The following is a 15,587-nucleotide window of genomic DNA, read 5'->3' as shown; positions in this document are numbered from 1 at the left end:
CCATGGGGGGTATCTTGAGCCTACCATAGGGGTGTCCAATGTGTAAGAAAAGGGAAGTGTCAGTCCTGGTCAGTGTGTACACTGGCCAGGGCAACATGGCAGTTCACAGACTGTGCACAGGCCCTGCGGTGACAGTCCTGAGACACCCTTTTAGGGCTACTCAGGTGGGTGGCACAATCAGTGCTGCAGTCCCACTAGTAACATTTGAATTACCAGCCCTGGCACACTTACTATGGACTTGACAGGTAAAACATATTTGCCAATCATCGATAACCAATCACAGTAATAATTTAATCAGGGAGCACTTGCACTTTGGCACTGATCAGCAGTGGCGAAGTGCCCAAAGCATCTAAACCAACGAAACAAAATCCAGAACAATGTCAAAAATACAGGAGGTAGAGGCAAAAAGTCAGGCGAAACCACGCCAAGGATGCCAGGTCTAACAGTGATTAACATGTAGAAAAGGGAAGGTTTAGGGACTGGCAAGTGGGTGCACTTGCCAAGTCGACATGGCAGTCCCAGACTGCACACAGGCTCTGCGATGGCAGGCCTGAGCAATATTTTACAAGCTGCTTCTGTAGGTGACACAATTAGAACTGCAAGCCCACCAGCAGCATTTGATCTACAGGCCTTGGGCACTCATGGTGCTTTAGAAAGAACAATGGTTCAAGGTAGGCCTTAAGAGGTCCTTAGTGGGGAATAGAACAGAGAGCGAGTACTTAATAAGTCGCTGGGGAGCAGAAGTAGTAGGTACTGGTAGGAGTTTTTATTTTACTCTTTTTTCTTAAGGGTATACATAAATAATTATACTGTATTGCAGGTGCTCAAGTGAATAGTAAGGTGCAGGACGTGACATAAGTGATCAAAGTGAACGAACTGTCACACAACAACAACAAGGATAAAAACACAACAATTCTATACAAATAGAACGGGTGAAATTCCTTGGGTAGGTCGACGGCGTTTCGATCTATATTGCTCTAGATCATCATCAGGACAGATGAGCCTCTTGAAACTTGCCGATGCTTTATAAGGCAAGGATGAATAGTTGGCAATACAGTGGATGTTGCTGTTCTCAATTGAATATTTTACTTAATGAAAACATGGGTCTTCCAATGAAGAGAAACAAGTAGCGCTCGGTCACGTCTACTTGGACGAGGGTCCTACTTGAATTGAAGGGTTAAATGCAAGAACCCGGAGTTAATACAAGGGGGTTCCGTATAGCGAAGTCGCTTATGCAGTGAAGCAGTTTTGGCGCCTGTAATTAATCCGGCGTCACGTCGTGGCAGGAGAAGGGAGTCCGAGTACCTCTTCCGCGATAGCTCACTCATGGTGCACTGTACTAGGGTCTGACAGGTAAATCAAATAAGCCAATCATGGAGTCACGAATCCATTACAGCAATATACAACATGGAGCACTTGCACTTTGGCACTGAACAGCAGTGGCAAAGTGACCAAAGCATCTAGACCAGCAAAATATAGCAAAAACATAGGAGGCAACAGCGAAAAATGGAAGAGAGACCCACGCAAATGGTGCCTGGTCTAACATATTGCAACATTTGACAGAACCAATGAGAAACTCGTAAGAAAAATGTTGGACCCCTGCACCAATTTAATGTAATGTATTCATTTTTTTTTTAAAAAGTAATGTATATAACCCACATGCCCACTGAACTCTTAGTACCATATGACATTCTTGAATCTCTACTCTCCGTTTTTAAAACAATCTTTATTGCCATGTTTCCGTAACAAACGGTGTACAAATGTTACAGACAGGATTGCATTGACAACAAAATGTCTGCTTCAGATTGCAGGTAACGTAGATGAGTTTACAACATCAATCATAGGCCATGCAATTTGCTGGACTGACCACGCACTCTACGAATATAAAGGACCTTTTATGACAGTTGATACTTATTACTAATGCAAAAACAAAATAACAATATCTAGGGCTGTGACTGTGTGTTCTATATCTACCAGCTACTGTTAAACGAGAAACAAGGAAGAGAAGTGCAAAAACAAGGGAAACCGTGGTTGGGAGTGGGTAGGGAAAGTGATGGCAGTGAGCAAAGTGTTATCTCAGGGTGGCAGAGTGCTCCTCTAATTAGAAAAATACTGATGTGGGCGCTCAGTGAGTGGAGGGTGTATCTACATTTAAAGTTAAAGAGGAGGCGGTTTAGAGAGAAGAATACAGGTAATAACTGTTTGCTTGCTTGGGAGCAGAGCTAGATTGCAACCTTGTTCGTTTTAGGTATATTATATATGTCTAAAGCACACATTTACCAATTCTTAGATATGGCTATTCAAGTGAGGGGTGCCAAGTTGTTCAGTACTTAGGAAAAGTGGGCCCTCAAGAAAGAGCATGGCTACAATCAGCAGCTTCGGTAGAGCAGCGTGGTCAGGAGGCGCTGGCCTTGGGAATCTGTACTTTCCATGGCAGGAGAAATGCAGGGGGTTTTGTGCACCACGACCTGCTTTACCAACCAGCAAAGATGGGCATGTACTTCTTGAAACTGTAAGTAGTTAAAGGAGATGGCAAAGGTGACTCCTTTTGCTCCCCCTTGTATACCTGCCTTGTCACTATAGTTGCGAGGTGTTTCTCTCTCTCTCTTTCTCCCTAAGCTCCAGGATACCAATCACAGGAAAAGTGCACCCTGAGTAAGAAAGCACTCTGGTCCAGTAGTAAGGGTTAAAACTCTATACAAATGCTCATCACATACCATGTATGTCTGTGTGGTAAGAATCATAGGAAGGAAACTGTTTCTTGATTCTGTGCTCGCTATAGCTGTATGCTATTATGCCTGGGAGGGCAGGATGCCTGAGTCCTGTACTTGCTACATATATATGGTAACGCTCTCGAAGGACAGGCTGCGTGGCCCTGGACTTGCTCCATCTGTGTGTTGACATACTTGAAACACGCAGGAATGGTGGTGCTTGAAGTCTATTCTAAAAGGCCTACAGCTAAGCCTAAAAGTACACTTAAAACACAGCATAACTCAGGTACCCAACACATTTTAGAGGAGCGTTAAGTTACTGTCTTGGGCCACAATAGCACTTGATACTAAGGCCCTTATTTTGAGCCTGGCAGTCCACGGACCACCAGATTCGCATAGGCGGTCTCCCAACTACCCTATTACGACAGTGGCGATCAGACCGTCCTGGGACTGCCACAACTACCGGGGAACTGCCGTTCCTGAGCGGTTGCGCAGCAGTCCTGAGACCGCAATATGCTTGGCGGGACCGCCGTCATCTCTCCAAGCATATTACAAGTTTTCTCTCCACCACGACTTTCATGGAGGTAACTCCTCCATGAAAACCATGGTGGAGAGGAAACAAAGGCAGTCCTACGGGGCCCCCTGGTGCCTCACGTCATGTGGAGGCACACATGATGGCACAGCATGTGCCCTCTGTGTGCATGCACCCAGTACCTGCACGGAAGAGACGTTGCAGTCCATGCCGTCCAGGTACTGCCTTTGATGTCCCCATTGCTGTGGCTATTAAATGGGCACCGCCCTGGGAACACCAAAGAACTGTCCTCCAGACCAGGAGAAAACTCCTGATCTGGTAGGCGGTTCCTACATGGGTTTGGTGGTCCGGGAGGCCCCACGCCACCAAAATCATGATAAGGCCCTAAGACAACTTCCTACTGAACGTATTAGACGCAATTTATGGCACTGTTATGAGCACAATGTTTTTCCAAGTCATCTAGACAGCTAAGTGTATCATACCTCATTGATACATCCATTCATATAAATCCACACCAGTGTGGCCTAATTAAAATGTCGCTTGGAAAACCACCAACCGCTGGTCGGAGGCTTTCCAACCGACATTGAAGGTTTAAACTTCGACGGAGTTTGGAGTTTAAACGCCATCAGGATTATGATGCTGGTTTCCGGCAGTCAATCCATGTCGGCCTTTCCAACATGGATTGGTAGTTGGAAACTGACTTTGGGGTGACCCTGTTCCCTCCAGGCACTCTACATTTGGGCCGTAGGTGCCCCCCCTAAACATCCCTGCTCCGTGTGGCAGGCACCGGGCAGGGATGTCTACAAACTTCAATTTTTCAATGGGAGCTTGTGCTGCTAGTGTTTTCAGCCCACTGCACAAGCTCCCATTGAAAAATTGAAGCTTGCAACCGGCCCATGTGCGGTAGAAACCTAATAGGGTTGTAAGAACTGCCGACCTATGGTCAGGAGGTTCCTTCCCCAAAACGGTGTCGGTCAGAGGCAACAATGACCGACTTCGTAATTAGGCCCAAAGTATGCATCAAAGCCACATAATAGAGAAAGATGCCTTCAAACAAAAACTGCTTGAAGTGGAACAATGGAAAACTACACTTAAACAGAACAACCCAAACAGCAATGTCCTTCTGCAAACACACATGCACATAATGCTTTACACAGATTCTTAACCAAATCATGGTTACCACTATCCAATATATTCAATCATAAACAATATACTAGTCTCTTTCATCCGTAGTAGCCATTATCTAGTAGGAGTCATTAGTTAAAAAACTGGAAACACAACCATCTACAATTTTAAGAAATCAACGGGACATACAAATGATGGAAATGTGATGCATGTACGACTGCACTTGACACAACATTTCAAAGATAAGATTTAATTTTACACCTATTTTACTATTTTATCCACGTTTTTCATCAGCGTGAACAATTATGTGATGTTGTCTTCCGAGATGTCTTCAAAGGTGACAAGATCAAGGGTAATGCATGTGATGTAAAGTAGGTCAGAGCCTCTGTAATGTCTTTAACTATTCCAGTGATTTTGGTGAAATGGTGTAACTGACCATTTAAGACCAGCTCTCTAACACAGGATGAAATAAAGCCCCTCACATCATGATGGATTGATTCCCCCACAGCACAAAGCCGGCAGTCTAAAAAACGATTTTAGTACAGTTCTAACATAGGATCTGCTCTGCTGCAAGGATTTTAGAACCCTAGGCAAAAAGACAGTTTGCCATTTAGGCTTTCCCTATCTAAAGTTTATATTAGGCCATTCTTTGCTTTGCAATATGGCATCATTATGTGCTGTCGAATGCAGCAAAGGATAGAATATTGTCGATAAAATGTCATTCAGTCCACACAGATACACCTCAGACCAAGACCAGGTTTATGGCACCACTGAATGATGGCAATGTGGGTAGGGCTGGCGCACAGCGATTTTTGTGAGAAATTAATCCTTAGTTTTAAGGTGCTATGCAAGTGATGTCAGGCGTCCCTCGACATCAAATATAACAGTCTATGTTGTGGGGTCAGTGGGTCACTGGTCCCATCCTTGTATGCACACAATGGTTCCTCTGTGAGTTACAAAGGTTTCTGTAGATAGTTTCAAGCAGTGTTTGCAATCATCATTTTATTCATGATTTTCTTTTTTATGGGTTATTGACATTTTGCTTTGTTCATTATTGATTTGCATAATATGATACCATCCTTATATACATCCAATGCATTTCGGGGTTGTCATACACCCCTTCATCAGGGAAAGGACTCTGTAAACACAAAGTATAAGAATCACAAATAATGAAAAAACGGAACGTAAGTACAGTGTGCGCATGCACCATAGTGGGACCTAGATCGTGGGTAACTTTGATAGCGGAGTGTTAAAAAGTGGGGGTAGTTTATAGAGTACACCGTTCTGTGACCCGTTTATTCCCGAGTGAGGCAAGCGTGGTGTGCAGGTTCAGCACAAAAATGCTTACTTGTATCATTCAGAAAATTAGCGCATGTTCCTGCAAAGGAAAACGTGAGGAAGCGTATTAGTTGTCCGTGAGCGGTATAACGAGTTTAAGCAATGTTAATGAGGTTCCTCAGTGCAAACTAACCTTAGTGATTATGAGTAGGGTCCTCCTTTCTTAGACGCTGGTTCTGGCGGAACGCCATTGACCGCGTTTCGTTTCATTAGAGAGGCATGGTCACGTGGGTTAGTAGGAAGGAGGTGGGAGTATTTCTGGCCAGTTAAAGAGACAGTGTAGTGCTATAGCGCATTCAGATGAGGTTGAAAACGCCGTGCAGTCTGGGCCTGGTAGTTGTGTTACGACGAGCGGGTGGGTTAGGTGGTGTGGTATGAAGGGGGTAGGGCAGTGGGTTAAACGGGGGATGTGCAATGGCATACGAAAGGGCCGTGTGTTAGTACATAGGTGTGGTTCTTAGGTCAACTTAAATCTAGATCAATCAATGTACAATATTACAGACTAAAAGATTTTAAAGAAAAAACGTAATAAGAAAAAAGTCCTTAAATAAATCAGGAGTCACTGACTCGGTCCGTGAGCAACTTTTACAGGTAACAAGAGAGTTCGATTCTTTCATTAAGCCCCAGTGGCTTCTGTGTGGAAAGTCTGTAGATCCAGAAATTTTCTCTTTGGAGTAGGAATTTGGTGTTGTCTCTACCCTCTTGTTTGGCAATGGTTTCCAGTATCATGAATTTTAACTGAGCGATGTTGTGTTTCTCTTCGTGGAAGTGTACTGCTAGTGCTGATTTGGTGCTTTTTAGACGAATATTGGATTTATGTTCTGTGAGCCTGGTTTTGATTTTGCGTTCTGTCTTTCCGATGTATAGTTTTCCACATGGGCATTTAAGAGCATAAATGACATTGCTAGTGTCACATGTGGCGTTGACTTGGAGTTTGATCTTGTTACCTTTCATCGGGTGGTTGATCGTGTTGCCTCGAATAATGGAGTTACAGTTCCCACAATTGCAGCATGGTTTCGTCCCTGTATAGCTAGTTTGTTTTCTTGGTTTCTGTCGCACAAGTTCACCTAGGTTGCGTGATCTAGTATATGCAAATAGTGGAGGTTCCTGAAAAATCTGATTAAAGTCTGGTTCCAGATTCAATAATGGCCAATGTTGGTGAATAATCTTTTTGAATTTGTTGGTCATAGTAGAAAATTTTGAAACCACCACTAGGCGTGTCTGGTGTTTCTTGGCGCTCGGTTGTAGTAGTTTCTGTCTGTCTAGGTTGTTGATCCTTTGTATTGAGTCTTCGATGATATTTCCTGGATAACCTCTTTTGTGAAATTTGTGTGCGACTTCTTTGATCCGTTGTACTGCATTTTGGGGGTTAGATGTAATCCGTTTTGCTCGTGCCATTTGGGAGAATGGTAAATGAGTTTTCAAGTTGGATTCGTGAAAGCTGCTATAGTGTAGCATGTTATTTCTGTCGGTGGGCTTAGTGTAGAGATCTGTTTCGAATTCCGTTCCTTTGATGGAAACCTTTACATCTAGGAAGTTAACGCAGGTATTTGAGATTTCCCAGGTCAATTGTATTCTTTCGTCTATGTTGTTGAATTCCAACAATCTGTTTTGCAGTTCTTCTTGTGTGCTTTTCCAAACGATGAAGATGTCATCTATATATCTTGTGAAAAGCAATAGGTGATCTGTCCAATTCTTATTGTTGAGTATATGGTTTTCTTCAAAGTGTTGCATAAAGATGTTTGCATACGAGGGGGCCGCTGAATTGCCCATAGCCATGCCCACGAGTTGTTGGTACCATGTGTTGTGATGTTTATGCACAGCTGATGTACGTTCCCTGTACACGTCAATACCCCATTCCTTGGGGATCGAAGCCATAGAACAGTCCTTACTCAAATCTGACATGGAAAGATCTTTTCAAACATTCCTAATGGAACTGATGCTATTCACGCTGTACCACAGTTATTTTAAACATCACAACACATGGTACCAACAACTCGTGGGCATGGCTATGGGCAATTCAGCGGCCCCCTCGTATGCAAACATCTTTATGCAACACTTTGAAGAAAACCATATACTCAACAATAAGAATTGGACAGATCACCTATTGCTTTTCACAAGATATATAGATGACATCTTCATCGTTTGGAAAAGCACACAAGAAGAACTGCAAAACAGATTGTTGGAATTCAACAACATAGACGAAAGAATACAATTGACCTGGGAAATCTCAAATACCTGCGTTAACTTCCTAGATGTAAAGGTTTCCATCAAAGGAACGGAATTCGAAACAGATCTCTACACTAAGCCCACCGACAGAAATAACATGCTACACTATAGCAGCTTTCACGAATCCAACTTGAAAACTCATTTACCATTCTCCCAAATGGCACGAGCAAAACGGATTACATCTAACCCCCAAAATGCAGTACAACGGATCAAAGAAGTCGCACACAAATTTCACAAAAGAGGTTATCCAGGAAATATCATCGAAGACTCAATACAAAGGATCAACAACCTAGACAGACAGAAACTACTACAACCGAGCGCCAAGAAACACCAGACACGCCTAGTGGTGGTTTCAAAATTTTCTACTATGACCAACAAATTCAAAAAGATTATTCACCAACATTGGCCATTATTGAATCTGGAACCAGACTTTAATCAGATTTTTCAGGAACCTCCACTATTTGCATATACTAGATCACGCAACCTAGGTGAACTTGTGCGACAGAAACCAAGAAAACAAACTAGCTATACAGGGACGAAACCATGCTGCAATTGTGGGAACTGTAACTCCATTATTCGAGGCAACACGATCAACCACCCGATGAAAGGTAACAAGATCAAACTCCAAGTCAACGCCACATGTGACACTAGCAATGTCATTTATGCTCTTAAATGCCCATGTGGAAAACTATACATCGGAAAGACAGAACGCAAAATCAAAACCAGGCTCACAGAACATAAATCCAATATTCGTCTAAAAAGCACCAAATCAGCACTAGCAGTACACTTCCACGAAGAGAAACACAACATCGCTCAGTTAAAATTCATGATACTGGAAACCATTGCCAAACAAGAGGGTAGAGACAACACCAAATTCCTACTCCAAAGAGAAAATTTCTGGATCTACAGACTTTCCACACAGAAGCCACTGGGGCTTAATGAAAGAATCGAACTCTCTTGTTACCTGTAAAAGTTGCTCACGGACCGAGTCAGTGACTCCTGATTTATTTAAGGACTTTTTTCTTATTACGTTTTTTCTTTAAAATCTTTTAGTCTGTAATATTGTACATTGATTGATCTAGATTTAAGTTGACCTAAGAACCACACCTATGTACTAACACACGGCCCTTTCGTATGCCATTGCACATCCCCCGTTTAACCCACTGCCCTACCCCCTTCATACCACACCACCTAACCCACCCGCTCGTCGTAACACAACTACCAGGCCCAGACTGCACGGCGTTTTCAACCTCATCTGAATGCGCTATAGCACTACACTGTCTCTTTAACTGGCCAGAAAAACTCCCACCTCCTTCCTACTAACCCACGTGACCACGCCTCTCTAATGAAACGAAACGCGGTCAATGGCGTTCCGCCAGAACCAGCGTCTAAGAAAGGAGGACCCTACTCATAATCACTAAGGTTAGTTTGCACTGAGGAACCTCATTAACATTGCTTAAACTCGTTATACCGCTCACGGACAACTAATACGCTTCCTCACGTTTTCCTTTGCAGGAACATGCGCTAATTTTCTGAATGATACAAGTAAGCATTTTTGTGCTGAACCTGCACACCACGCTTGCCTCACTCGGGAATAAACGGGTCACAGAACGGTGTACTCTATAAACTACCCCCACTTTTTAACACTCCGCTATCAAAGTTACCCACGATCTAGGTCCCACTATGGTGCATGCGCACACTGTACTTGCGTTCCGTTTTTTCATTATTTGTGATTCTTATACTTTGTGTTTACAGAGTCCTTTCCCTGATGAAGGGGTGTATGACAACCCCGAAATGCATTGGATGTATATAAGGATGGTATCATATTATGCAAATCAATAATGAACAAAGCAAAATGTCAATAACCCATAAAAAAGAAAATCATGAATAAAATGATGATTGCAAACACTGCTTGAAACTATCTACAGAAACCTTTGTAACTCACAGAGGAACCATTGTGTGCATACAAGGATGGGAACAGTGACCCACTGACCCCACAACATAGACCACTGAATGATGCCCATCCATCACTTCACTTACATACCTTACAAGACTGTCTCAAACCAGCTCTAACACCAGATATCAGAATTCCCTTAATAGCATAGGTCTACCACTCCACATAGAAAACATAATAAACTAGCACTGACACAGGACAAGGTAATATCTCAGCACAGGGCATGTGCCTAATAAATGAGTCAATCTCTTTGACAGGATACAATAATCCTTGTACAACACAGGAAAACACCAGCTACTGTACCTCCTGTACCCACACGTAATACACCAAATTTGTCACACTTTAACTTCTTGATGACCTGAGAACCAGAGAGATTCCCAGTCTCTCTAACCCTTTCGATGCTGATGACGAGCTCAGCTCGTCATCACCCACGGGTGTCGTGTGCTGCTGACGAGCTGAGCTCGTCATGGTGCCACTAAAATGGCATTTTCCAGCACAGGGGGGGGGGGGAAACGCCCAGCAGCCGAATACATTGCACGAAGATTAGATCATTGCCTCGACCACAGGCAAGTTCATCAATGTCATACTATTCAGACAGCATCAGCTATGCAGCGGTCTACACATTATCTCAAATTCTCTCAGAATCGGAAAAATCTCCTGCTGCTGAAGAAGGTCAGCTTCAACCCAGATCATTTTGTTATTGTCTATTCACATCTTCCTTTCTTCTGAAAGATCATTCAGAAAGTAATTGACACACTGGTACACAAGAAAATCAAGACTGATGTCCTCCAGATTTAAGGCACACCGCAAAACAAAAACAGCACCCATACAGGTGTTCGAAGATGACCTACAGTTCACAAAGGAGGGCATACCCTGTCTACTAGCCATCATTGATCTCTCAGCATTCTTGACCATCATGCATTGCTCATCATGAAAAGAGCTTTGACAACACCTTCCAGCAAAGGTTCACTTCTCACTTGAACAACAGGTATTAACTAGTCTGGGTGAAAACAAGAACTAAGCATGTCCCTGTGACCTTTCTTATACCCCAATACTTCATATTGTCAGCAGTAATCTTCAAACTTTATGTGGAATCACTATGACCACTCCTGGTGTCAAACACATCAAGATCCATAAGTTGCAGAAAACATACAACGCTATCTGAACATCTCATTCAGCAACAACATTAAACAACTCAGGGACAGGCTCTCCACAATGCAGACCTGGATGCTCAAGCCTACATGAAGCTCTGCTCTCTGAAACAAAGTATGAACTGATCACCAACGGCAAAAGACAACCATAAGTTCAAGATTGCCTTTTGGCAATTGACTTTAAATGATTCATCCCACCAGTTGGTCAAGAGTGCTAAGTTCATATGATCTATGTCAATAGTGACTGCACCTTTATGACACACTTAGCTAGAACGATACAGACAGCAAAGTAGCTGCTCTACCTGCTTCATAGAATCAAATATGAAACTGAAGTAAGAAGAACCCTAAAAGAACTAGTCCCATCATACTCGTACTTGGATGGAGGCAACACGCTATACACAGAACCATACATAACTCTGCTTAAGAGTGCCCTCCAGACAGCTGCATAAATCATCAAGGGTCTCAGATAGATAGACCAAGTCACACCAACACTCAAGAACCTTTGTTCCCTCCCCTGTACGGCCCAAATCACCTGTAAGGTCAGCTACATAAAATTAAAGTCTGTGATGACCATCACTTCTCCCTGTCTGGCAAGCAAGATCAAGACTCTAGGTGGCATTCATACCATCCATAGTAGCAACATCATGGGTCTAAAACCAAAATGTGCAAGGTACCACACGATCAAATATTCTGCTATGCACCTAGGATATGGAACACCACTTAATATAGATCCAACAACTGCTACCCTTTGGAGAATCACCAGATAAATGCCGTCTTCAGGGGAAATGTCAAAATGTGTGCCCATTCCACACTGTCTGCTTCCAGGTGCTTCTTGAAGAAAAATCTCACTATCGGTAAATACGTAAGCTGCATGTGTGCTCCTTCTCTATATCCCTTCCATGCACTTAATAGACTGGTATGTTGCATTATAACTAAGACCATGCTTTACGAGTATAAATGCAATGCTGCCCACCTAGATCACATGCCTTGAAGTCATAACAGAACTATCACAAACCAAGCTTTTTCACAAGATGGAATATTTAATATCGCTTTATTTCCAGCTTAGAGTGGGGTCTCTCCCAAGTAGATCACTGACTGGAAGATGGGTAGAGGGTAATTCTCATGTCTGCAAGCCTGTAAATCTAGTATTGAGACCATTGCCCATCTACTTTTCGTGTGCGGGGCTTACTCAGTCCCCCGACGTGTCTGGCTGAGGGCTATGTGCAAACAGCTAGGCACGAGGGAGAGTGATGTGGCCCTAAGGATTATCTGCACTAGTTCTTTGCCAACCATCGCTGTGGCAGTTGCTAAATTCTTGGGCTGGACATGGGCTATTAGAAGGAATTCTCCTGCATAATAGTAGGCTTGATGAGATGAAGCTAGGCCATTGTCTGCTCTCCCAGCTAATGGGAACTCGGCTTTTCTGTGATTACACTGGCTAAATAACTGTATGAATTTTAGGTTTTATTGATGAATTTTAACAATATTGATGTCACGATGCTTTACCATTTTAAAAATGTTTTCCTTAAGGATGTAAATATGTCTTAAAAATTTGTCAACAGTGGATGTAATGGTTTTAAATGTTTTATGCTTTTATGAGTTTTTTACCTCGAATAAAGCAAATTTGACTGACACATATCGCTTTAAACTTTTTGAGTTTCCAAGAAGGGTAAGATTTGTTAATCTGAAGAAAATGCCTCGGAAATTAACTGATTCCTTTTTTTTTTTTTTTTTTAGAGGGTGGTGTAGGCGTTCAGGGCCAGTGATCTCCTTGAAGTCTATGTGAGGCATCTCATCACTCTGAAGAGTGAAAAGAAGTCCAAGGTGTGGGACATCCTCCAACTGAGGGCGAGTTGAGATTTATATTTCCTCTCACATCCCAGGATTTCCACCCATACAGAACACCAATTTGAGATCACAGAATAATCTCCATTATAGCATAGGCGTTGGTTACTGTACAGAACAATCGCTGTGATGGGCAAATAATATCTCTTGCAGAGAACAGTTGTTCCTCACCCCTCCCAAACCAGAGCAGAACGTCCCAAACCATCTCAGATCTGACAAGCACCTGGCAGAGCTGGAGAAATGGAACTCTACATGATGAGATGTACTTCTGGGTTTTGGCAGCTGAAAGAGATGCAGGTAACTATCTACCATGTGGGAACAATACGTCCAGACATGAAACCCTTGATGGTGGTACTTGGCGAGCCAAATTTATAGTCATGATGCCTAATGAGACAAAGACACAACTGCAGATACTTGTAACCTCATTGAGGGCGAACGGGGATTAACAGTTTTGATTGATTGCTGCTTTTGAGGAAGATTGGAACTGACTTGTATATATGGGGACGTGGGATGTCTTTTTGTAACGTCACAACTAGGCTAAAAGAAAAAGCTGAAAATCTGCTACTAGTGGCTTTTCAAAGTATTAAACCTGTGTGCTAAAGTATTTCCTCACAATATGACTACTAGACTGGGCCACTGGTAGTACACAATAATAGAAGCTCAAATTAGGCCCCAGAGTTGAAAAAATGATGTGCCACAAAAAATCACAGTTAGCCTTTACATACAACACTCTTATCAATTAAAAACAGCTCAGCAGAACAGTGTAGGGCATTTCATGTGTATTGTGTAGTCTCGCTAGGAAGTTAGCTAGGACGTTAAGATGACACAACACAGGACCTTAAAAGAGGGTTGTTACATATTCGTGCGTTTTACAATGTCTGAGTGAGCTGTTGAAATAACTGCAGCTTAACAGTGGCTGTGGTGTGATCATGAATTTGTGCTAATGGTGAAATAAAAAATGACAAAAAAAGTAATCATTCAATCTACCATTTGTGAATTAAATGTCAGTATTTAAGGTTTTTGTTTCCTGATGCAGACGAAAAAGCCCTTCCAACGGTCGATCAAATGCTCATATTTACACTATGTGAGCAAGACAATCACATCTTTCAAATATCAAAACACAGCAATCAACAGATGAGGGCGACCACTATCGTAAAGTGTCTGGTAGAACACAGTAAGTAACCAATGTGACAACGCTTCAATACATTTTGATTCATCTGAGTTGCAATTCTTTTGCTAAAATCTTCAAATTATGCTGCAGAGAATTATGAGGTGAGAGAGGCAAATTCATATCACGAAGAACTAGTGCTCTGGGAGGAAGATGAAACAATGTAGATAGAATAAGAAAAAAAAGTGGTGTTCAAAAACGAAATTGATCTGCTAAAAGTCTATGACTCACAGAGGTTACTCGGTAAGGGCTGGCAGAACAATAGAAAAGAAAAGCCAGGCATTAAGGCGATCTCTTCAGGCTTCAATAATTAGGGAATGGTCTGAGCCTGTGGTTTTAGTAGGGTCTAGATGGTAACATGCTTGACGCACACTCTGCTTCTTGCTGCAACTGCCTTTACTTCATAAACTTTGGTTTCAAGTTAGTATTTCCGTATGCTTAATGTGACTTCAAGAGCCAGCATCTGGTGCCACACAAGCCTCCAATGTAGGACCAGTGTCACCAGTTGCAGCAGACCAAGATCCCTTAAACAAAGTTGCAACCTCCCGCCCATTCCCCCCCCATCCCCCCATCTGCTACTCATGATACAAATAACTCACCAACGCGGAACCCCGAGCCAGTGAGGGTGTCAGTGGAGTGCCCATTCTCGCCAATCAGTGTCATATTGCTGCCAGGCCGGCAAGTGTCTCGGCATTGCCCCTTCTGGCATGTCCGCTTGCAGATGAGGGGAGCAAAGACCACCTTGAAGCGCTCCCGAGCCACGGTGCCAGGCGAGGCGAGGGCACACCACTCGCCCAGCGCCAAGGCCGCTAACCAGAGCAGCCCTTGCATCATCATCGTACCATCCTAGTTGTAAAAAAAGAACAGAAAATGGTAAGCTGTCTTGATGGCGCGACACTCTTGATTGTAGATTTCTCTGGAAACCTCTTCTCTTTCCCTCCGCTGCCTCTTCTGGAACAGTATCGCCCGTTCTTCTCCCGAATGCTCTTTGCTTCCACTCAGTCACTGCTCTGTAACATATAATTGCTTTACTCAGTTACTTCCCCAGAACAGCCCGTTCGTCAAGGCCTACTCCAAAACGTTATTTTCTTTTCTGTAGTAGGCTGCCCTACAGCGTTATTTTCTTTCTTTCATCGACTTCTCCATGTGCATCCCGAGCTTCATGGCTGCGCCTGACAAAGGGCCTTTCCAGAAAGTTCTCTCTCTGCTTTGGAAATTTCTTTGGACTCGTCAGCTCAGCTGATGCCTTTTTACCCTCTTTTTTTTCTTTCACGGATGCATCCGTTCGTCCCTCCCTCTCCTCCGGGCGCCCCGCTTTCTTCCTCCCTTTCGAGGCAGGAGAAAGAGCAACGATAACGAACGCCGGGCCAGGGATCCGGAGCGGAGAAAAGTTTCCACAACAGCAGCAGCAGCAGAAGAAAACTGAAAACTGCTACGTCTGCGCGTAGGGATAAATCTGTGCGGCGCTTGGCGAGGCTCTGCACATTCCTCCGTCTGTGCCTCACCCCCTGTCTTTTTCCTCGCTCACTTTCTA

General features: G+C 43.3%; 1 protein-coding gene across 2 annotated transcripts in view; it reads right to left on the bottom strand.

Annotated features, from left to right (window-relative positions):
* Nucleotides 1-15,551, bottom strand: part of LTBP3 (latent transforming growth factor beta binding protein 3) — a 339,672-nt gene extending 324,121 nt beyond the window's left edge. Inside the window, exon 1 of one of the 2 annotated variants that reach the window (XM_086938082.1) lies at nt 14,653-15,551. In XM_086938082.1, coding sequence (XP_086794208.1) covers nt 14,653-14,890 — 238 coding nt within the window. In that variant the 5' untranslated portion in view covers nt 14,891-15,551. The remainder of the gene's footprint in view (nt 1-14,652) is intronic. The other variant, XM_086938083.1, reaches the window with a different exon arrangement.
* Between the last annotated feature and the right edge of the window lie 36 nt (nt 15,552-15,587).

The sequence above is a fragment of the Lissotriton vulgaris genome, chromosome 9 (genome assembly GCF_964263255.1).
Source record: "Lissotriton vulgaris chromosome 9, aLisVul1.2, whole genome shotgun sequence".
Taxonomy (NCBI): Eukaryota; Metazoa; Chordata; class Amphibia; order Caudata; family Salamandridae; genus Lissotriton; species Lissotriton vulgaris.
Note: the sequence above shows the minus strand (reverse complement) of the source record. Positions and strands in the feature narration are given on the sequence as shown.